Consider the following 25,854-nt stretch of genomic DNA (forward strand, 5'->3'; position numbering starts at 1 on the left):
ACTGAAATGGCAACTTGACAATTACTTAATTTAATGAAATTTTAAAAAGCATCAGTTATGCCATTAGTCATCGTAAAACGTGAGTTATGCCATGAGTCATCGTAAAACATGAGTTATGACATGAGTCATCGTAAAACATGAGTTATGACATGAGTCGTCCTAAAACATGAGTTATGACATCAGCCACCCATACTCAGCATATTTAGAAATCATCTAGCACAAAGGCTAGACACGATTTTCTGGTCCTATTCAAAAGTTAGCTACTTCAGTTCATTGAGTAATAAATAATGTAGTCACAAAAACACTAAATAATGTAAGATTATGTATTTATGATGAAAGTTTATTGTATTGCAAAAACAAACTATTTAGCTATGTGTTAAAAAAATTACGATAGCTAAAGTACCTAACAAAATATTTTGTCGAGGTTAAACCGTGATTTTTGCCCGGTTTACTGACAAGCTCTGTGTTGTTTGTTTCAGGAGAGTACGTAGCCGTCCTGCGCCACACGCCGAGAGATCCGCTCGTCAACTTCTGTATCGGGCTATGTTTCATACACATGGCCTGTCAGAAGTTTTCCAGCAAGAAACACGCCCTGGTGATGCAGGTTAGTGATAATCTGTACTAATCCACCGAATATTTTGTCCTGTGTGTGTTTTTGCAAAAACATAAAAATTTAAGCCCATGAAAATAAAGGATTTCGCAGTATGTTTTACTGTCCGCTGGGAATAGGCTTTAACTCAGTGGTTAAGAGTTTGCAGTATGTTGTCAATTGAGTCTTTAATAAGACTGGAGTAGGACATAACCCAGTGGTTAAGTGCTCGCCTGATGATGTACTATCCTGTCTCTGGGATACTGCATATAAAAAGATCCCTTGCTGTTAATCGGAAATAGTATACCATTGCGTTGCAGCAGCAGGTTCCTCTCTCATTATCTGTGTGGTCCTTAACCATGTGTCTTACGCCAAATAATTATAACTCTTCCTTCATCAGACCAGTCTTTCTCAAAGGGCCCTGGGGCAGGACGTAGCTCAGTGGTAAAGCGCTCGCTCAATGCACAGTCGGTCTGGGATCAATCTCCGTTAGTAGGCTCACTGGGCTATTTCTCATTCCAGCCAGTACACCACGACTGGCATATCAAAGGCTGTGGTATTTACTACCCTGTCTGTGTGATGGTGCATATAAAAGATCCCTTGCTGCTAATCAAAAAGAGTAGCCAATGAGATGGCGACAGCGGGTTGACTCTCAATATCTGTGTGGTTCTTAACCATATGTCTGACGCCATATAACCATAAATAAAATGTGTTGAGTGCGTTGTTAAATAAAACATTTCCTTTCTTCCTTCTTCTCAAAGGGCCCACTGGGTTATTATCCAGTCCAGGAGGAGGCCCTCAGTGGACCCGTCATGTTTTTTCCCATTCCATGGTATGTGCTGTCCTGTAATGTGAAAGTGTATATAAAAGATCCCGTGACACTATTTGCTTCCTGTTCTGGATGAAGGAGCCGGCATAAGTGGACATCTGTGTCCATGACAGGCGTGTGCTACAACACCTTGCTCTGAATGTGCACATTAAGCCCTTTGACCTGACCTGCGATTTGCTAGAGTAGCTGGTTTTTCCTCTGATTCTCTAGATCCAGTGTGAAAATAGCCTTAATTTAGACACCAAATAGACAGATTTTCAAATAGGGATCTTAGAGTAAACAGATTAAGACTTGAAAGTAACTCACTAAAACTATTTTAACTTTTTTATTTCTTGCTATGTTTTTATGATTGATTGATTTTACAGGGTTTGGCATTCTTGAACATTTACATGGAGCTGAGAGGAGAAAACCAGGAAACATATTACAACATTGGTCGAGCATTGCATCAGTTAGGTATGTGAGACAAAATTTATAATAAAATCATAATGAAATGTTTTTAAATCTCTCTTGTAAAAAAAAAAAAAATTAAATAAATAAAAGATGTTTACAAACTGTTTTTGTAAGCAGAAGCAAATAATTTTGAATATATTTAACATGTTATGCCATGCTTTTTTGTATTTTTTGTAGTTGAATTTTACTCAAATATTCTTAAATGTGATTACTGTGTACATTTGTAAGTTTTGGTTTCTTTACTAATCCTTGCAGACCTTTAGTTTGAAACATTATTAAAAGTTATTCAAAACTTTCTTTTATTGGTGGGTTCAGATATTAGCATGTTTTCTACTCTGAAATTACTAAATACTCTTTTTGTTGCTGTTGCACATTGATGCTAGTTCAGATTAAATTATTCAAATTTACTGGCCAGATGAAACAACACTGTAGGACAATAAACACTGTCACATTTATAACCAATGGCAGAACTGGTAGCATTAACTGTGCAATGAAAAGTTGGGTGAACTTTGAACTTTGATCCAGCGAGATATTATGTCCATGCACCTTGACTGATATATCAAAGGCTATTGTATGTGCTATCCTGTCTGTGCATATAAAAGACCTCTGGCAAATTTCCTCTCCAAAACGGTAATGTCAGAATTATCAAATGTTTGACATCCAGTAGCCGATAATTAATAAGTCAATGTGCTCTAGTGGTGCTGTTAAACAAAACAGACTTTAACTTTTAGTCTTTAATATCTCTCTGATGCATGTTTTACTTGCAGGTCTAAAATACGCTGCTGTGTTCTACTATAAGAAAGCTCTTCAGTTCCCACCAGTTATTCACGATGATCAGGTGCGTTATATTTCAATTCTTTATGTCGTACGCTATACACCTTATAGATATAATACATATACATAAAAATGATGCTGGCAATATGGTGAAGGTTATATTTGTTGCTGTCTGCATGTTTCCTTAACTAAGTAGTCTTTTGTTTAAAATGTTACATGATGTCAATGCTATGGTACACTGTTTCAAATTTATGAAATTTGCCATCTTGTTTTAAATATTGCGTAAATATGAAAGGCTCAACTCCAGTGCACAATGTATTTTTCAATCACAACAAGACCATCTCTGAAACTGCAGTGAAATATAGGTTGAAAGCTATCTTAACCAATTAAAAGGACATACCCTAGTTTTTAAACACTAAGGCATATATTTTACTATTAGAGCCATTTTTGATAACTGAAATTATACTTTACTTAGATTTTGTTGTTTAGATTATCATTTTCCATACATTCGAAGTGTTTTTGGTCATCCTGGTGTTTTCAATATCACAAAATGCATTTCTCATATTTTTAAAAACGCATGTGCGTCTGAGAAGTAACAGTTATGGAGTCTAGTTTTAGTCCATTTTTAGACGGTATTTCACCGTTTCAAAGTCACAGACTTTTGTTTCACTCAGTTGTAACTTTATCCAAATGTATTATATGTTTGTAGATAAACTAAAGTTAGTGTTAATTTTCACGGGTTGAAACTAGGGTCTGTCCCTTTAATAAATAGAAATCTGCTTTTTAGTCAAACATACTTTTTTGGACGAAAACAATTAAAAGTAGTATTAGTCCCCTATCAGTCAAACCAGAGGGGATTGTAGGTTTCGTCTCCGTCCTTCTGTTCGTCCTGTTGTCTTTCTGTCTGTCTGTCCATTTGTTGCACATATATTTTTCCTGACTTTGACAATGCATCAAGCTATTTAACACAAATTGTGTGTATAGCTTTATCATGTGAAGTTACAGATCAAGTTTGATTTTCATGGAGATTTACTCTTTTTGTCACAGAGTTATGGCCCTTGAATTTAAGACGTACAAAAATACCTTTGTGCCCAGTAGGGGACATCTATTGCTTTAGCAGTACTCTCAGAATGCTTGTTCTTCTAATGCTGTTATCATGTTAATATTCCACATAATTTGATGCAGTTTTAGTTTAAATACTTGTTCTTCTAATGCTGTTATCATGTTAATATTCCACGTAATTTGATGCAGTTTTAGTTTAAATACTTGTTCTTCTAATGCTGTTATCATGTTAATATTCCACGTAATTTGATGCAGTTTTAGTTTAAATACTTGTTCTTCTAATGCTGTTATCATGTTAATATTCCACGTAATTTGATGCAGTTTTAGTTTAAATACTTGTTCTTCTAATGTTATTATCATGTTAATATTCCACGTAATTTGATGCACTTTTAGTTTTAAATTACAAGACATTAACAAGACTGTAGTTAAAATATTACTGATTTCTGGCCCAAATAACTGTCTCAAGCCATCTCTAAGCATGTTAAAACTGAATTTTAATCAGTAGTACTCAATACAAATTGCAGTATCTACACTTGGATGTTGCTGGTATATATTTAGAATTATCCTTTTTATAAAATACAATAAATTAACAAGCCCTTCTACAAAATGTTTTATCAAAGGCTGTGGTATGTGTTATCCTGTCTGTGGGATGTTGCATGTAAACGATTCCATGCTACTAATGGAAACATTACTTCAGTTTGCCTCAACACTGATGAAAGTATTGTATTTTATTAGCTGGTTGATTGAAGTATGGAAAATAACTATATCTGATTATTTCTGTTAATTTGTGCCTACTTTGTTCTTACTTTAGTATTGTATTTTATTAGCTGGTTGATTGAAGTATGGAACATAACTACAGTTGAACTTCGTTAACTCGAAGTTGAAGGGGACGACGAAATAGTTCGAGTTTCAGGGAGTTCGAGTTTTCGAAATTCGTACAGCAGACTCCAAAGTGAAACTGCATTGTAGTATTATCATTTCGTTGATATCGGAAGACATGTTTGCTGCTCCATCCCTGTCCCCAACACACAGATGTTAGCACATTCCTTCTGTGTATATGATAAAACTAAGTAAATATTAACAAAAACGAGATAAATCCGATCAATTTGACGTACATCTCTGTGTACTTTTATTGTACTTATTAATAAATTAAAATACTGGATGTCGATTAGCATTTGTTTACCAAATAAAAAATGCACAATATAAATAGCAAAATTATTGTAAATCACAAAAATCATTTTAAAAAACCCTCACTAACATAGCGGGACATAACATAACAAATCAAAACACTGTATGCCAAATAGCACTAGGTTATGTACTTTTTTCACATATAAAACATTCAGAACAGTACAAAATAATTTATAGCTCTCAAATCACAAAGTACAAAGACAAGAACTGTCAGACAAATTTTTTAATTAAAGATTGTTTGGCACACTTGCTTAAAAAATCGTCTTTCATTACTGTGTCTGTAATCTTGCACAGATTGAGCAGCATTTCAGTTTCTAACATAACTAAATGACTAGTAATGAATCATTTTGAATTCACACTTAAATAGCAAATAACAAATGTTATTACAACAGTTCTTTGAAGATTACAAGACTATCCGTACTTTGTGTAATGAGGCCCGCTGCCGTGTACAAACACCGACAACCAAATGCAAGCATGTAGGATCATTTTGTTCTGCATAGTTGGCAATCTATTATTCTGTAATTACCACGTGTATCATTGATAGCCGAGTGCAGTCAGGGCACTCACGCTTGGCTTGGGTGACAATTCATTTTTCTTTAAAGTATTACTGGTACAGTTAAAAGGCTCAGTCACTCCACAAACTTCGAGTTTTGGGAGTGCAATATCCCTTAATTTTTTGTGGTGGGACCAAAAAATTACTTTGAGAGATAGAGTTTTTCGAATGTTCGAAGTTTGAGTGTTTGAAGTCTGTTATTACTAGTTTGTATAGCAGTTCGGCCGGGACCGCCGTTTCACTTCGAGAGATGGACGTTTTTGAAAGATCGAAGTTTGAGTTATCGAAGGTCGACTGTATATCTGATTATTTCTCTTAATTTGTGCCTACTTTGTTCTTACTTTAGGGTTAAGGGCAGGATGTAGCTCAGTCGGTTGACGGCTCACTTGAGGTGCTTGTGTCGCAGGATTGAACCACCTCAGTGGATCCGTTAAACTGATTGGGTTTTTTCTCATTCTAGCCAGTGTACCACAACTGGTCAAAGGTCATGGTATGTGCTGTCCTGTCTGTGGAAAAGTGCATATAAAAGATCCCTTGCTGCATTAAGAAAATGTAGCGGGTTTCCAATATGGACTGAGTCAGAATTACTAAATGATTGACATCCAATAGCCGATGATTAATATATCAATGTGCTCTAGTGGTGTCGTTAAACAAAACAAACTTTACTTTTATTTTAGGGTTATGTCCCTTATCTAATCATCCAATTTCTAAAAAAAGAAAGAAAGAAATGTTTTATTTGATGACAACACTTAACACAATTTAATTGCGATAATATGTCATTGAGCATATGATAAGGACCAGAGAGATAATTAGAGGAAACCTGCTGGCACCACTCCATTGGCAGCAAGGTATCTTTCATACACACAATCTGAAAACTATATATACTACATACCAAGCCATTGCTGCCACCCCACACCCCAACAGTGATTGATCCTAGGCCAACCATGCACCAGGCAAGTGCTTCACCACTGGACTACATGCCCCACCTCTCAGTTGATAAAACATATTTATATTTTGATGGATAAAAATAATATGGTTTTTGTTATTTTCAATACTTCTATTCTTTGCCAACAAATAATATAAACTAATTATTTTTTATATACCTTTTGGCAATCTGATTTCTTGAATGGTGTTTAATTTTTGTGTTCATAGCTCAGTGAAAGTTAAAGTTTGTTTCGATTAATTAATCATCAGCTATTGGATGTCGAACATTTGGTCATTCTCACATGTAGAGGAAACCCGCTACATTTTTTCATTAGCAGCAAAGGATCCTTTACATGCACTTTCCCACAGAAAAAAGCATATACCAAGGCCTTTGACCAGTTGTGGTACACTGGTTGGAATGAGAAAAACTCCAATCAGTTGAATGGATCCTCTGAGATGGTTTGATCTTGTGACACAAGAACCTCAGGTGACAGCTCAACTGACTGAGCTAAATCCCAGCACTCATATCTCGGTAAACCAGAAAATAGTTCAGCCATGCTCGTACCCTCTCAAACTTTCTCTTCTTAAACTAGCTGAATTGTCCAGGTAACTATACTAGATACGAAAATTCAGCGAAATTCATATGGAGGATACAAAAACCAGCAAAATATTGGCACACAAGTACAATTTATTAGCACACTGGGAAGGTATGGGTGGGTGGGGTGGGGGGTATGATAATTTAATATAAAAACGTATAGCAGAGTTGAATATGCATTATGATTTGAATGGTAAAAGGCATCACAAATGAAATGGCACTCATCACTGAAGATCAGAAACTTCCAGGGAATTGTTCTAAAGCTGTTAACTAAAGTGACAACGGTTCCCTCAACCCACCTCACCCCACCCCACCTCACCTCACCCCACCCCACCCCACCCCACCTCACCCCACCTCACCTCACCTCACCCCCACCCAATCCACCCCCTGCTGTTTACATGTTTGACACATCAAACTTCTGAAAATTGCAAGAAGTATAATTTTGTTTTCATATCAGTCACCCAAATATAATTTTATATGATCTATTTTTTGTTTGCACATTAAATGTAGGACATCATTTACATGGATTTAAAGGGTTATGCAAAAATTAATTGGGTTACCAGAATGTATCACCCGTGAAAACCATGTTAATGGTGTCACAAACTGAGTAAACGCAGCTCAGTTGGATGTCTACTTATCATGTTATTCATGCTGTATTTTTGGGTGGGGTTTTTTTATATATTTTATTGATCAGAAAAAAAACGTCAAACGGATTGCACAACAGGCAGAGCCTATATAAGTGCTTTCCTAAACAAGATGGACATCAGACAATAATCAATATTCATAATCATATATAAAACGTAATAACATAATGTCCAATGGCATAAAGTATTTAACATAATTAATATTTATTAATATATAGTAATAAAATAGATAGAATAGAAATGGGATAGTCGAGAAAAATGCTGTATTTTTACAAGATATAATTAAGATTAGTTTTTTGAAGTTATTGCCTGTTATTTGCACAGAAAGTTGCAGGTTTTACCATCATATTTTGATATAGTTTGCAACTAAATTATTAAAATTAACCACAAGTGATTTTCATTTCATGCAAATTATACAGCATGCATATTGTTGCACAGCATGCATTTAGTGTTTGGGGTTTTGAATATTTTTCTTTTCGTTTTTTTTTCTTCACCTGGTTCATATTTGTATGAACCAAAATATACTTGCTGCCAATTCTTTAAAAAATACTGGTATTAACTATTGATACTATATTTACAGAAATCTCAACAAGACTATATTTAGAATGTATTCCATTTCTGATTCATAAAACAATGCTACCGACATACTTCAGCCATACTATTTGTTTTCATTTAAAGTTTTTTTCTATTTGAGTTGGCTGCCATTTTGTTTGTACTCTAAACAACACTGAAGCACTATCTTTGTATATTTAATAACGGATGAGCTTGTAAAAACATTATCAAACTGGGCTAAATAAAATCTTCATGTCTAAACATTTGGCTTAGCCTATTTCCATCTTAGACATGAACAGTGGTTAGATTATCTACGATAATGTGTATCCCTACTTGACATGATGTAGCAGTAGGTTCAGTTATCAATCTCCAGTGATGACACGAAGATCAATGTCTTCTACAATACAAATTGTGTTTGTTTTAGTGAACAATTCATTGTTATAGTAATGGCCTCTTTTATGTTAATGCCAATTGTATAGAAACTGAAGAAGAATTTGTTTTACAAAGTGTTGACATCCAAATTAATTTTTGACATGGCTTGACACTGTGACTAAAGTTTCACAAATTAACTTTTGACATGGCTTGACACTGTGACTAAAGTTTCACAAATTAACTTTTGACATGGCTTGACACGGTGACTAAAATTTCACAAATTAACTTTTGACATGGCTTGACACTGTGACTTAAGTTTCACAAATTAACTTTTGACATGGCTTGACACTGACTTAAGTTTCACAAATTAACTTTTGACATGGCTTGACACTGTGACTGAAGTTTCACAAATTAACTTTTGACATGGCTTGACACTGACTTAAGTTTCACAAATTAATTTTTGACATGGCTTGACACTGTCACTAAAGTTTCACAAATTAATTTTTGACATGGCTTGACACTGTGACTAAAATTTCACAAATTAACTTTTGACATGGCTTGACACTGTGACTTAAGTTTCACAAATTAACTTTTGACATGGATTGACACTGTGACTTAAGTTTCACAAATTAACTTTTGACATGGCTTGACACTGACTAAAGTTTCACAAATTAACTTTTGACATGGCTTGACACTGTGACTGAAGTTTCACAAATTAACTTTTGACATGGATTGACACTGTGACTTAAGTTTCACAAATTAACTTTTGACATGGCTTGACACTGTCACTAAAGTTTCACAAATTAACTTTTGACATGGCTTGACACTGTGACTAAAATTTCACAAATTAACTTTTGACATGGCTTGACACTGACTTAAGTTTCACAAATTAACTTTTGACATGGATTGACTTTTTTTTACATCTTCACAAAGCTCTTCATACATAAGTGTGTCAAATGGTTCTGTGCATGTTCCCAAGTACTAGGACTTACATCTTCACAAAGCTTTTCATACATAAGTGTGTCAAATGGTTCTGTGCTTCATACTTCCATCAGTGTCAAACATTGTCATGTTCAATTCTTATAATTCCAACAGTATAACTATTTCATCAATATAATATACATGTACTATGAAATAGCAATCGAAGAACTCTTTCTTAGAAAATTAATGAATATGACAATTACTTCCAATATAGGGTCATTCCATATCAGATCACCCAATGGGTTAAACCCTACCCGCTCCAATTTCAATGAAATTTGGTATATAAGGTTATTTTGGACAAAAAACCTGAAATTTCAAGTTTCAGCTTAATCAGACCAACAATTTCCAAGTTATGGCTGCCCTTTTTTAAATTGCCATAACTCAGCAACCAATGGTCCAATTTTGACAAATGAGGTATCATTTGGAAAGGGGGAATTACAAGGAATCCAAATCTGGCATTATTCCCGACACTTGGGTTACTTTTGGGCTGATGACCTTTTGACCTTGAAATTGATCTTGTGGGACATGTGACTTTGAGATGACCTTTGATTAAAATTATAGCCCAAAATGTTATCTACAACATATAAAAAAATTGGAGGTGGAAAGTGTTTCATTAGTCAGCAATTTCAGATTGAAATATCTTCTGTTGTTCTATGCTCTCTGTATAGACTGCATGCATTTCACTATTAAATGTATATGCGTCAACACTGTAAACGTCATGAATGTTAATGATACAATATAGTGTGGCAACTAGGCAACCAATTGATTAAGGAAAATAGAATCCATAAATCACTACTGGTAGTTTTCTTCATCTTTTGTTAATTTTATATATTATTGTATTTCTGTTTATTTGAGGAGTGACTACTTGATTGAAGTCACAAGCTTTCTATCCATGTTGAACAGACTTTGGAAATTCTGACGAGATAATTTTGGCAGATACTATAATTCCTGGATGAAGATGATGTCAAGGATGGGGTGTTTATAACACAAAGTATATCCCTTTTTGGAACCCAAACTTGTCTGCTTTTGACGGCGAGTGGAACTGCCTTGAAGGTCCATGAGGGTGCATGAACTTGACATTATAGTCCTCTGAAACTTCATCCACCAAACCAATCCAAGGAATACCATCATAGAGGCTGCAGACAAAGTTTTGCACCTTTATTTCTAGTGGAATTTGTGAATCGTCATTACTATCATCGAAATTGCTAGTATCTTGAATTTGTACCAATTTGGGTGGATTGGATTGTAAACTCAGTTTGAAAACCTGCATTGTAGACTGATAATGGGACAAAACGATGGTACTGCAGGGTTTTGTTTAACTAGAGCTCATTGATTTATTAATCATTGGTTATTGGACGTCAAACATTTTGTAATTTTGACATAATAGTCTTAGAGAGGAAACCCATTATGTTTTTCAATTAGTAGCAATTGATCTTTTATATGCACCATCCCAGTGACAGAATAGCGCATACCATGGCCTTTGATATACCAATTGTAGTGCACTGGATGGAGCAAAAAATAGCCTACTGACAGGGATCATTCCCAGACTTGTCAGTGCACCAAGTGAGTGCTTTACCACAGGGCTACGTACCGCCCCTGCCATCTATTTAACTATGTACAATGAAATAGCATTTGTTTGGCATTTTAAAAAAGTTCCATATATATGACTATTTTTCTGCCATTTATTGCTGAATTGTGACAATTCCATTTTTTAAAATTCTTTATCCATTAAAAATTTTTGTTTTATCCTTCATTATTTATACATGTACTACATTGTAGGCCTATCACTAAATGCTATAAGTAACTTTTTTCATTTGGATTCTCTGCTGCTTACGGTACAGGCCTATGCTTGAAACCTTAGAAAATAAGTGTCAAATTGTGATGCAGTAACAAATTATTTAGCAATCTTACTATAATGACTTGCTCAATGACATGATGTAGACTCAAAATTTTAAAGTACAAACATTCTTCACTTCATCAATAAGGATGTAAATGTACACACATAAGTGTGCCAGTAGGCCTACAAACCACAGATAGTAATTAATCTTTAAAATAATTATCAATACTAATTACATACATGTATATAAGTAATAAGGATCAATTAGTTCTTTTGTTTGTCAGTTACCTACTGGAGATTTTCTGATACTTACATCTTAATGGATCTTGGAAATGGAGGGAAATCCGAGATCTAATGGATAAACTTAAATTTCTTCGATTTTAGATATTCATGCAGCATGCTCTGAATTGGGGTTGGGGGGCTGCAGTTTCCTCCACATGGGGTCCAAAGTCCATTCAAGGGGCTATAACTTCCTTTTAGTGTAGTCCCCATGGTAATATAGTTTAGCCTGTTCTAAACAATATGAGATGTTGGCACAAGATGTTTTTGATAATTAGGCAATATTTCAAAAAATTAATCTTAAATCTGTTGGATGCTGGACTATATTGTTAGAACATTCATGACATTTACAATGTTGATGCATGTACATTTAATAGTGCTTAAATACATGTGCAGTCTATACACAGAGAGCATAGAACAACAGATAAACATATTTCAATTTGAAATTGCTGACTAATGAAACATTTTCCACCTCCAATTTTTTTATATGTTGTAGATAACATGTTGGGCTATAATTTTAATCAAAGGTCATCTCAAGGTCACGTGTCCCACAAGGTCAATTTCAAGGTCAAAATATAGGTCAAACGGTCATCAGCCCAAATATGTTGGGCTATAATTTTAATCAAAGGTCATCTCAAGGTCACGTGTCCCACAAGGTCAATTTCAAGGTCAAAATATAGGTCAAATGGTCATCAGCCCAAATATCAGGAATAATGCCAGATTTGGATTCCTTGTAATTCCCCCTTTCCAATGATGTCTCATTTGTCAAAATTGGACCATTGGTTGCTAAGTTATGGCGGCCACGCCCTTTTTTGACAAAATTAACAAAAAGGAAAAAGGCCATAACTCGGAAACCGTTGGTCCAATTGAGCTGAAACTTGGAATTTCAGGTTTTTTGGCCACAATAACTCTATTCATTTCATTGAAATTGGAGAGGGTAGGGTTTAAATTTCCTTTTTTGGGGGGTGATTTGACACGGAATGACCCTATAACCAAATGAGTCATCAAAATGCACAGAGCTAAGATTAGCAAAAATGACATTGCTTGTCTGTTTTGGCAATCACCTCATTCAAATAATAGTCAATGACATTTTTATATCTATCATTGCAGAATAGCAATGCTTAGTGCTTTATACAGCTCTAATGGTACTAAGCCAATTATTGAAATGCCTGAGTGATGGTTATAAAAATGTTCAGTGCACAAAAGTAATTATATTTGTTTAACTTGTTATAACATTAATATCCATTCATATTAATGAAGAATCCTTGATTGTAATAGACTTGCAGATTTACTTATTTGGTGTTTCTTTTTTTTCTAAAATAATTTTCGAAATAAAAACAATGACAGATTGAACATTTTCTGGCAGAATTATGGTCGAGATTTTCTGCCATTTCTATTTTGCCCAAGCAAAGAACAAACAACACTTCTTGCAACCACTTTTGTCTACCAATTAACTATAATTGTTTTTGTTTTTTTATTAGTAATTTTAAATGTTAATAACTGATCCATAAAATGATATCTTAAACAATTGCTAGTTCAAGTCTCCCATTTCATTTCATTTTAGTTTACAATGGCCCTTTTAAAAATCAGTTAAAGGGACTGTCCTGAGTTTTCAACCATTGTCACATGATTCTGACTAACAGAACCATTTTGGTGACCACAAGTATATACATATATCCAGTGTATTCTCACTTGTATGCCAACAGTCATTTTTCAATTTACCACGACTGGTATATCAAAGGCTATGGTATGTGTTATCCTGTCTGTGGGATGGTGCATATAAAAGATCCCTTGCTGCTAATAAAAAAAAGTAGCCTATGAAGTGGTGACAGCAGATTTTCCTCTCTAGATCTGTGTGGTCTTTAACGATATGTCTGACGCCATATAACCATAAATAAAATGTGTTGAGTGCATCGTTAAATAAAACATTTCCTTCCTTTTCACTTCACTTCATGATACAGTTTGTTTTGTTTTTTTAATTCCACATTTATATACTTATTGGAAAGTAAATTCCAGTTTCAAAATATTACAAACATTAAGACGACAACAAATACCTTGTTATACAGATACTCAGTCTGCTATTGTTAACATGAAAATATCTTTAATATGCTATTTTAGTCACCAGAAAGGCTCCATATGTCGTACACGTTACAATGAGAGCAAACTCAGGATAGTCCCATTAAGTAAGTTGAAAGAAATTATAAAATTAGTATCATAGCCAAGCATACCGCACATGGAGTTTTTAAAACAAACTTACCCAAATCTAAATAGTTTTTAAATGTCTATTCAAAACATATGAATACCATTTGTAGGCTATTGAATTTGTAGGGTGGCTATAAAAATAACTATTTAGTTGCAATTTTGGTCATTAATTAAATAATTGTCAGCCGGAACCCTGATAATTAAAGAGAATGTAAACAGAACTGTAAACATAATCATTAGTGCACTAGAACTTCAGAACTGGGATGAAAATAATGTTGTTTGTAGACTGTCAACTTTCTAATATCATGATTCAGTAGGTAAATAATTTAAGGTAAACATATTTATTACCGTATACAAATAAGCAGTTTTGGCATTGGCCAGTATTAAAGATCTCTCCCAACACTTTATGACATTACATGTATGCAGTCAACTTGACATAAATATTGAATTCAAGAATTTAATAAGTATAAAAAAAAAAAAATAATAAAAAAATTGTTGATTGTTAAGAAGAAAATAGTTTGTTGTAATTTATTTGTAAGTAATTTGCTTAATAGTCCAAGGTGTAATGTCAAAAACAAAGTTGATTTTGAAAGAAATTCGCAAGTTGCAAACTAGAATTATTGTTTAATAAAAAGTTAAAGTTTGTTTTCTTTAACGATATCATTAGAGCACATTGATTATTTAATCATCAGCTATTGGATGTCAAACATTTGGTAATTCTGACACGTAATCATCAGAGGAAACCCGCTTCATTTTTTATAATGCAGCAAGGGTCCTTTTATATGCACTTTCCCACAGACAGGGAAGCACATATCACGGCCTTTGACCAGTTGTGTTGCACTGGTTGGAATGAGAAAAACCCAATCAATTGAATGGATTCCCCGAGGTGGTTCGATGTGGTTTAATAAAGAAAAAGAAAATAATATTGTTTTGCCTACAGCTATATAGATGTATTAATATACTGTGTGACACTAGGGACTAGAGAAGAAACCTGTTGCCATTACATGTATGTAGGCTGCTCTACTTCATGTTAAGAGAAGGGTGTTTTATACACTTGTGCCTATACACAGTGTGCTTCATTATTATAATGAATTAATATATACTGTAGCATGGCATATGATGGTCATGGGATCGAACCACTTCAGAGGACCCATTCTCTGGTTGGGTTCTCCCATCCCAACCAGTATCGCACAAGTGCAGTATCAAAGGCCATGGTATGTGCTGTGGAAAAGTGCATATAAAATTCCCTATTGCTGATGAAAAAAAATGTAGGTTTTTTTCTCTTAGACTACATGTATATGTCAGGATTACTAAATGTTTGACATCCAGTAGACAATGATTAATAAATCCATGTGCTCTAGTGGCGTCATTAAACAAAACAAACTTTTAACTTAGTTGGAATGGGAGAAACTATTTTCACATTTTTAGATGATTATCTATGGGTGCAGCTTTAAGTAACAAGTAAATAATATGTTTAATTGTGCACAATCTTTTTTTGTATTTTCTATGGACATGATAATACATACCACAGCCTTGATGAAATATGCAGAACAATTGATTATACAGACAACAAAGAAAGTGTGTTCTGTGTTAAGCGATATATTATCAGTAATGTTATTTCTAAATGTATGGCCTGAATGGGCTCTCTGATCCTTGGAGGCATTGCGTCTCGGATTGGTGTGAGTCAGGAAATATTAAAGAGAAGGTCACTGCATGCTGGTATGTAATGAATGATGCATTAAACACATTTATAGTCACTTTACTTCGATCTAATTGAACACAAATCGATATCCAAGCTGCAGGAGATCACTGTTCACTGTTTTGTGATAAATTAAACACTGGAATACTGCAATAAAAATGATTTGTCAATATCCAGTTTTCCAATGGCCGTGTACCAGTTCAGTCATAACTGCCAACTTATAGAGTTATGACTGCCATTTCAGTTCACAATTCAAATATGCCCTACTTTCATTATTCCATTATTTCCTAGGTTTTGTTAGCTATTTATGTTTGCTTAATCATAAATAATGGTATTTTAATCAGCATAAAATTGGTTCTTTAAATACTGTAATAAAATAGAACAGAAATCTTAAGTTTGCATTAATCATAAAGGTTTTCAGTACCTAAAACTGCTAAGTCAGGTTCCAAAATATCTACTTTTCAAAATAACTCTATACAAGCACATAGGTGACAAAAGAAGAAGAAGAAGGTTTTGTTCGTTGGATCCCTCTATTTATAGTTTAGTTTTTAAGCTCTAAATTGTGATTGTTTACACAGGATGAATAAGAATCATTGTAATAATTTAAGTAGGACCAGAGTTGCATGTTCTTATTGAAGTCAACATTTTAACATTGTTGAAAATAACAAAAATAAAACATTATAAATCTAAACAATATTTATATTACTGGCATCTACACAATAAATGGTTTTGAGATTGGCCATCAGACCTTTCCTGACATTTGATAAACTTAATAATCCAATACAACATATTTGACAGTAAATAAATATTGTTGTTTAAGCCATCTGTCATGATTACGTTAAACATTTTCCCTCAGGAAGATAAACTACACCAATCTATTATTCACTAGTTGATTACCCTCGTTGTAAATGTTATTCTGATATCGTACCCTGTGTTGTACGACAGGTAATCATAGCTACCTGGGATGTTTATAAGTTACAGTGTGGTATTTTAATGTTAGAATTTGATATTTTCATGTACAGTGTGATATTTATACAGGACTTAGACGAAGGCAAGTCTTTTGTATTTAGTCTTAATACTCTCTTAACCTTGTGGCTTTTTCACCTTGTGCCAGTAAGTACACATGCACTGTATCCACTTGCGCTGAATTAGACCTGAGTAGATCTTTATTTAGGGACGTTTGTATTTGTAAGTCATTTTATTATGTTTTATAATCATACTTTCCATGTAGAATATGTCAGTTTGGTAACAATGTGTAACATTTAAAATTAGTTATTATCATGTGATCTGTGATATTCAAAAACTGAAAGCAAAAAGTAAAGCATTATTTAGGAGAAATATATACAATGTACTCTGTCTGAAATTAGGTCTAGTGCTATAGTGTTTGCTTGATGTGCAGTCTGTCTAGGATTGATCCCCGAAACATTCATGCTTTCGATGGCCCATTGGGCTATTTCTCATTCCAGCCAGTGCACCACGACTGGTATATCAAAGGCTGTGGTATGTGCTATCCTGTGTGGGATGGTGCATATAAAAGAGCCCTTGCTACTAATGGAAAAAGGTAGCAGGTTTCCTCTCTCTGACTATATGTTAAAATGACCAAATGTTTAACATCCAATAGCCAATGATTAATAATCAATATGCTCTAGTGGTGTTGTTAAACAAAACAAACCTTAACTGTCTCATATGAATTCAAGAGGGACTGATGAAATCAGATTACACAGATGCCGGTTTTGACAGATTAAAATCAGGTTCTAAATGATAAAACAAAACAAAAATCAAAACGTCACCTTCTTTACCTTTTTTTCTTTCTGATTCACTTTTGTCAGCATTTTGAAACAATATATAAATTATTTTATTTTTGTGATATCGTCTATTTAAAAATATCTGTATTTGTAACATGTAAAAAGAAGAAATAATAACGGTTTTTGACCGTTTTGATTAGTAAAACCACTTATTTTGTATTGGAATTTAATCCAATTGTTTAATCCAATTATTAAAAATGTACACAACATATCATATAAATATGTTCACTTCTCATTCCTGAAAACCATTTTGTAAACTATTTTAAAGGTGCCACTTTAAACTAATCCTGTGATTTTCCCATTAATCATCACGTCGTGAAAAGAGCTGGTCTCGACACTTGAGACTTCACTTGACTTGTTGGAGATTCCTGTAATTAGTTTTGCCTCTGTTGCCGAGCATTAATCAGTTTACATCTTAATAGTTTTCTTGTGTGCGCCGTTGGGCCGCCCACTTGTTTGATTTGCATCCAATCAATACGTGACTGAGTCTGGTGTGTTGTGTTGACAGGGCGTGTTCGACCTGCGGATGGAGATCGCACACAATCTCTCCATCATCTACCAAGCCAGCGGAGCCACGGACCTCGCTCGCATGCTCGTCGAGCAGTACTGTGTCTTGTGAGGTGAGAACGCTTTACTAGTAGTTTTAAATATAAGCAGCAAGTGAAAGTGAGAATGCTGTTAGTGTTAGTGCTAGTCAGAAATCTGTTAGCTGTTTACCGGGGAAATCCCAAATGCATGCCTTGTATATAATGTGATGTAATGTAACACAAGGTAACGTAATGTAACATAATGTAATGTAATGTAACATAATGTAACGAGTGACATGGAACTTAAAATATAAACTTATTATAACATAACATGTAATATCACATCATGTCATGATACAACACTACACCAGTGAGGATGCTATTAGTGTTAGTGCTAGTCAGAAATCTGTTAGCTGTTTACCGGGGAAATCCCAAATACATGCCTTGTATATAATGTGATGTAATGTAATGTTTTGTAATATAATATATAACATAACATATAAGTTTATTATAACATAATCTGTAACATAACATCACATCACATCATGTCATGATATAGCACAGCACAGCACAGCACAGCACAGCACAGCACAGCACAGCACAGCACAGCACAGCACAGCACAGCACAGCACAGCACAGCACAGCACAGCACAGCACAGCACAGCACACACAATTTCTGTCAGAGGGTAAAATGGATATGATGCTATACCCCCAAATATTGGCTGAGTTTTATTAAAGTTAACCTTTTGACAGAATTAATTACTCCAATCATTACTAGATGATTTTCTTAACCCTAACCCTAACCCTAAACTTAACCTAACTTAACTTCTTTCTGGGGGAGGCCCCTGCACCCCCACCCCCCACCCCCCATATCCCCTGTTGACTAGTTGCATTCAATTCCATAGCATCATACCAAAAAATTTCTTTCTGGCAGAAACACTGATTAGTACATGGTCTTAAATGTAAAATTTGACAATGCAATGTTAAAGTTACATTCTCTGGTTACCATATTATAACATCATGTACAAATGTGAAATACAAGCTCAAATGCATTTTTAAACAAGTTGTGTGTGTTCGCTATGAACGGATATCGTCAAAAGTATACGCTTGATTCGTCGCCTGTGCCGCCATAGCTCGGCAAAGCACAAACGACAGCCTGTTGTCAGTTTCAGTTAACTCGTGCGTTTGCCGATTTCAAATTGTAGGGTTCGTCTTAAAAAATTAAAAGAGAAATCTTGCGCTGTACGAAGAACGTTCGGTTGAGGATACAGTACTAGTTAGAGTCTCGTTAAAACCGGTTTGATCTTGACAACGTATTATCGACAGTCGTACCTTCCTATTTCAGAATTGATATTTTATAAAGTGTTAGTAGAACTTTCAAAGTTTAGTTTGTATACTAGTAACACATTAATCATGTATATATTTTTAAAATAAAATATACTAAAGTACACAATGAACGTTTTCACTTCTTAATTTTACGTGTTAAAATCGACAAATTCAAATAAATATTATTTCATTTGGAAAGGGTAAAGTTGGGGGGGGGTGGGGAGTGTTTAACGACATCAAAGATAAAGCATATTGATTTAATAATCATCCGACCCCATACAACCGTAAATAAAATGTGTTGAGTGCATCGTTAAATAAAACATATCCTATCCTCCCTTCCATCTGCTGTTGGATGTCTAACATTTGGTAATTTTGAAATAATCTTAGAAAGGAATCAGGTGCATGTGCAGGGGGAGGGTATTGGAGGTCGAAACCCTTACTTGCCCAAGCTTAAAACAAATTGAAATATATTTTCTAAGTTAGCATGGCCCCATATAAGCTTCGCTCAACACGGTCTATAACCCCAACCCCGCTGAAATCCCTGCACACGCGCCTTGGAAACCCGATACATTTTTTTTTAGCAAGGGATCGTTTATATGTACCATCCCACAGACAGGATATCACATACCATGGTATTTTTGTATACCAGCCGATGGGGATCGATCCTAGACTGACCGCACATTTCCAAAAAACACCTTTTTAGGTCTAAATAATGAATAAAAATAACATATAGTCTTGAAAAATGTTACGTAAATCAAACACAGTACCCTCGTCCTCTACCCCTAGAGTGTTACGTAATTAGTAACACCCCCTTACATGTAACGCGTATGCCAACAGCTGGTCACTGTCAAAATTACAAGGCAAATCCCCCACTCACCGACCCCTGGAAAGGCATTGTACCATACCTCTATGGATATAAATATGTTTTGGAGATATGAATGAATGAATGTTTAACGACACCCCAGCACGTAAAATACATCGGCTATTGGGTGTTAAACTTGAAGATATGAGACGACCCATCAATCAAGACAGTTAAATTTGTTCAAAAATTGCGAAATCTCACGTGAACTCTTGTTGGGGAAAATTATACTTGTGATAAGCCAATGAAAACCAAGATCGGTACGAGCGCGTCAAAAGTGTCCCACTTTCAAAATACTGGCTTTGTTTTTGACCTGGATAAGCCAGCGTAGTGAAACCAATGCGGAGTGTGGCATCATATATGCACCAAATGTAATTGTATTTTCTGTTCTATATGCTTAAATAATAAAAATATTCCAGGGAATGTAGTTTTAACGTAATATATAAGAAACAATAATTATTAATTAAAGGTAGACTAAACAAGAGCCTTGTGTTAGAAAGATGTATACCCGGACCACCAACACATACTGACACTTTAACAAATGAAAAACGCGTAATTTTAGAGTTAATAAAAAAATTTGATTATTCCTGCTAACTGGGGGCAGCCATTTTGTTTTATTTTTGTGACGTCCGGTGGTATAGCTTGGGGCGAAGTGATGTCAGTTCTGTCCAACTTCTCTATGCACAGTGTAAACAAATTCTCTTAATTTACGACAAGGCGCTTCACTTTCATCAGCTTGACTTGTAAAACAACATAAATGACTTAATAGTATAATAAACTATTTCTAAATATATTTCAATTTGCATCAATATAACGAAATGGAGTTACAGTATTTTTTTCTTTTAGAAAATCCAAAGATAAAATGCATATTATTAGGCCTATTGGTAGGATATGTTCGAGCAAAAATGACCACTTATGATACCCAAGTGATAACTTTCTTCTTTTTGGGACTACGTAATTGGTCAGTTTTGTGATTTTAGATGGGAAAGTCTACTTAATCAAGGGTTTTACAAAATTACTTACAGTAATAAAGCAGGGTTTAAGGTGTATCCGTGCTGTTGTCACACAATACCCTGTGATCTTAATAAAAGAGGCACGTCTTTTTAGTGTGTCTAGACACAGTGTCTGGGGACCGTCTAAATATACTCCTGCCAGTCAGGAACTACAGGTACAGGCCACGGAAAGAAAAGACCAATTAACCAAGAAAACACTCCCGACTATTATTTCAGTACGTGGGTTAATTTATGTACAAAACATAATACAGTTATTTCAACATTTTGACAATTGTGGTTTATTTTGTATTGAAAAATAAATCACATATACACGTTGCTGTGTTACTGGGATGGATATTATTACAGAACAGTGCGATGCATTCACAAAAATCAGATATGTTTTGTTTCTTCAGTTCGAAGACTAGTTCCTGATGCCACACGTTAGGTATTACGTAACCACCAGAGGGCGTATTCACTGGGATGGTACAAACTGGCTGCGCCCATTATATATAATAGCCGTCACATTTAACCGTTTTATTAATTAACTATACAATTATACTTGTTGATATTAAGCAATAATGTGCATTATGTATCATTGAATATGCATACCAGTCTAAAAGCCTTGCTTTAGCATTCCTTTAGCAGTTTACCAGCCTCGGTAGCATCGTGGTTAGGCCATCGGTCAACAGGCTGGTAGGTACTGGGTTCGGATCCCAGAGTCGAGGCATGGGATTTTTAATCCAGATACCGACTCCAAACCCTGAGAGTGCTCCGCAAGGCTCAATGGGTAGGTGTAAACCACTTGCACTGACCAGTGATCCATAACTGGTTCAACAAAGGCAGGCTTGCAAGCGGGCCCTTATTTTCCTAATTTTCCTTATTTTTTGACAGCAGCCCTAATATTCCTTATTAAAGCTTCAAAATCCTAAACAGCCCAAATTTTTTGGTAAAAATCCTAAATTTTGAAATGTTTTGATAAATGCAACATAAAATAAGTGTTGGAATTAATTAAATCTAGCCTTAGTATACTTTCAGATAATGAATATGTTGAATTAATGTATTTCTCAGAAGACATCTTGGTGGTTATCAGCATCATATTCAGCATGGATTTGCACCATATCAGATTACTTTAATCTGGTTGTATTGATATGCTGAATATCGCTGTTGATGACCATTGGCATGATCTTCTGAGTTGGTAATTAGCTTTTGTATTTATGTTCTTCCTGGAGGTGAGTACAGAATGTTTTTCTTTTATATTGATTATTGAATTTCAGTCCTTATTTTTGTCAAAAAATTCCTAAAAATAGCCCTTATTTTTTAAGAATTTTGCCCTAAAAAAAGCCCTTATTTTTTACAAAATCTTGCTTGAAAGCCTGCAAAGGCCATGGTTTGTGCTATCCTGCCTGTAGGAAGCACAAATAAAAGATCCCTTGCTGCTAATTGGAAAGAGTAGCTCATGGAGTGGCGACAGCGGGTTTCCTCTCAAAATCTGTGTGGTCCTTAACCATATGTCTGACGCCATATAACCGTAAATAAAATGTGTTGAGTGTGTCGTTAAATAAAACATTTCTTTCTTTCCTTTAACAGTTATGGCTGTCACACTGCCAAATAGCTATTAAGATGGGATTTTATGACTGCAAAAGTTAAATAGCAGTATTTGGTCAGAGTTATTGCAATTTCATTTTCATTAGACTTTGAAACCTATTTTTTATTATCAGAGAGTGAATTAAAAGCTTTAGAGCGTGAGTTTACAGAGTTCAGTAAACCTGATCTTACATAATTAAACATAGGACAGGTTTGTACAAGTGCAGTTCAACCTCACACAGGTAACAGTATGCCAAGCAGTATATCTAAGCGGATCAAAGTTCAAGGTTCACCCAACTTTTCTTTACACAGTTAATGCTACCAGTTCTGCCATTGGTTATAAATGTGACAGTGTGTGTTGTCCTACAGTGTTGTTTCTTCTAGCCAGTAAATTGTGTGATCAATTTGAACTGGTCACCAAGTGTCAGTGTACCAGATACTCTTTTACTTGAAACACATGCAGGTTCATTCTAAAAATAGACAACAGAACATAGCCCAGTGGTAAAGTGCTCGCTTGATGCGCGATCAGTTTGGTGGGCCCATTGGGCTATTTTTCGTTCCAGCCAATGCACCATGACTGGTGTATCAAAGGTCGTGGTATGTGCATTCATGTCTGTGTGACAGTGCATATTAAAGATCCCTTGCTACTAATGGAAAAATGTAGTGGGTTCATCTCTATGACTGTCAAAATTACCATATGTTTGACATCTAATAGCCAATGATAAATCAATGTGCTCTAGTGGTGTCATTAAACAAAACAAACTTCTTCGTCTAAAAATAGGATAGTAATTGTTTTGGCAGAATTTCTAGTCAAAGACACTTTCCATTATGTCTGAAATGAGCTGCTTAACCCCTAATTGTTTCCAATTTATTTTAAGGGCGAGGGTGGTAATATTTATTTCCATTGTGTATAATGTATATGTTGATTGAAATGTTGAACTTACAGTTTTTGCCACATATGTTACTGTTGTCGTCTATGTGATTTGATAAGGTGGGTATACACCCATCAGAATTGTGTGTGTTTGTACAGAACAATGTACATGTATTTTGTTTGTGGGAGTGATAGGCCTGATGTGTGCCAGTTTCAATGTGCAGCTGATGAGTATAGATTCTTGTTATATAGGGTAGAGTCTGCCTGTGCAATGTTCCTCAAATTGTACGTTAGAACTTTAGAAGCTTGCCATTTGTTTCGGGAAAGTTATTAAATATTACTCCAACTAGCCTGTATTGACATTTCAGTTTTTCATTAATAACTTTAATGTCTAGCTGTTGTGTATTTACTTTGTTTATCCTGGGTATAAGTCTATTATTAATCCTGGATGGAAGTCTGTTATTAATCCTGGATGGAAGTCTGTTATTAATCCTGGATGGAAGTCTATTATTAATCCTGAATGGAAGTCTAGTATTAATCCTGGATTGGGTCTATTATTAATCCTGGGTGTAAGTATATTATTAATCCTGGGTGTAAATCTATTATTAATCCTGGATGGAAGTCTATTATTAATCCAGGATTGAAGTCTATTAAATCCTGGGTGTAAGTCTATTATTAATCCTGGATGTAAGTCTATTATTTATGGGTTTATACAACAGAATTTTGCCATGATTATCAAAGTCTGGAGCAGTTCAGGCAGCTTCTTGAAGGAGTTGGTTTGAGCTCAAAGTGAATAAGCAGACACCTGTGTTAAGAGGACATGTTTTATTCTGTCATCATCTGACAAACTGGCCTGTATTATGCAGCTACCTGTCTTGGAGGACATTTTATTCTCAAATTAGTTGACAAACTAACCTATATTAAGCAGCCACCTGTTTTAAGAGGACATATTTTCTTTGAAATCTAACAAATTTGCCTGTATTATGCAGCCACCTGTCTTTAGAGGACAAAGGCAAACATACTTTCCAGCCTCATCCCATCTTTTTCTCTAATCTTCCTTCTATTTAAACGTATATGTGTACATATCGGTATATAAAGGTCTCTTTAAACGTATACACACACACACATACACACACACACACACACACACACACACACACACACACACACATACACACATACACATACACACACATACACACACACACACACATACACACACACACACACACACACACACACATATATGTCTCTTATCAATGTAATACTTTGTATATGTAGGTCTCTTCTAAATGTAATACTTTGTATTATATAGATATCTTATATAAATGTAACATGGAACCTTACATATCAGTTAAGTGCCTACAACAGCATGTCTGGGTGTTACTTGTAAATCAGCACTGGACTAAATTACATTACAATCATTTCACTGAAATACGAGCCACATGGTCACCATGGGTACTAAAGGCGGCAGGTAATTTGGAGGTTGTCAGACAACCGTTCTTCCCGCTACACTTGTCAGCTCTGAGACTTGTGTTGGTGATTGACAGGTGATTTGAAGGAGCCATTCTACATTGAGTTTCTTATTACTTGAAGTCAGCCAGGAGTGCTGGTCTCAAGTTGAACCTTTCGACACACAGCTCAGCCAGTGATGACCTGCTGGAGACGTTAGGTAGCCACAGGCGCTGTTAACTCTCAATCCAGTTTCAGGTTTAATCAGTTCCATATTGATCACTAGTATCGGCTAAAGACGCTGTGTTGTTGTTTTTTCAAGAGTGAATATATTTAAGACATTTTTTTCTTTCTTTCTCTGCAGAACTCTTCCATAGATGCTGTTGTTATTTTTAGAGCTCGTATTAGTGTTCATGCTGATAAATGATCAAGTTACTGGTAATAGCAGGATAAATGATCAAGTTACTGGTAATAGCAGGATAAATGATCAAGTTACTGGTAATAGCAGGCTAAATGATCAAGTTACTGGTAATAGCAGGATAAATGATCAAGTTACTGGTAATAGCAGGATAAATGATCAAGTTACTGGTAATAGCAGGATAAATGATCAAGTTACTGGTAATAGCAGGATAAATGATCAAGTTACTGGTAATAGCAGGATAAATGATCAAGTTACTGGTAATAGCAGGATAAATGATCAAGTTACTGGTAATAGCAGGATAAATGATCAAGTTACTGGTAATAGCAGGATAAATGATCAAGTTACTGGTAATAGCAGGATAAATGATCAAGTTACTGGTAATAGCAGGATAAATGATCAAGTTACTGGTAATAGCAGGATAAATGATCAAGTTACTGGTAATAGCAGGCTAAATGATCAAGTTACTGGTAATAGCAGGATAAATGAT

General features: G+C 34.9%; 1 protein-coding gene across 2 annotated transcripts in view; it reads left to right on the forward strand.

Annotated features, from left to right (window-relative positions):
• LOC121375895 (general transcription factor 3C polypeptide 3-like) overlaps positions 1-25,854 on the forward strand; it is a 97,903-nt gene that overhangs the window by 57,488 nt on the left and 14,561 nt on the right. Inside the window, exons 22-25 of one of the 2 annotated variants that reach the window (XM_041503585.1) lie at positions 480-604; positions 1,784-1,871; positions 2,636-2,706; positions 17,844-17,955. In XM_041503585.1, the coding sequence (XP_041359519.1) occupies positions 480-604; positions 1,784-1,871; positions 2,636-2,706; positions 17,844-17,954 (395 nt within the window). In that variant the 3' untranslated portion in view covers position 17,955. Of the gene's footprint in view, positions 1-479; positions 605-1,783; positions 1,872-2,635; positions 2,707-4,531; positions 4,663-17,843; positions 17,956-25,854 lie in introns of those variants that run through there. The other variant, XM_041503586.1, reaches the window with a different exon arrangement.

Source organism: Gigantopelta aegis, chromosome 6, assembly GCF_016097555.1.
Source record: "Gigantopelta aegis isolate Gae_Host chromosome 6, Gae_host_genome, whole genome shotgun sequence".
Classification (NCBI taxonomy): domain Eukaryota; kingdom Metazoa; phylum Mollusca; class Gastropoda; order Neomphalida; family Peltospiridae; genus Gigantopelta; species Gigantopelta aegis.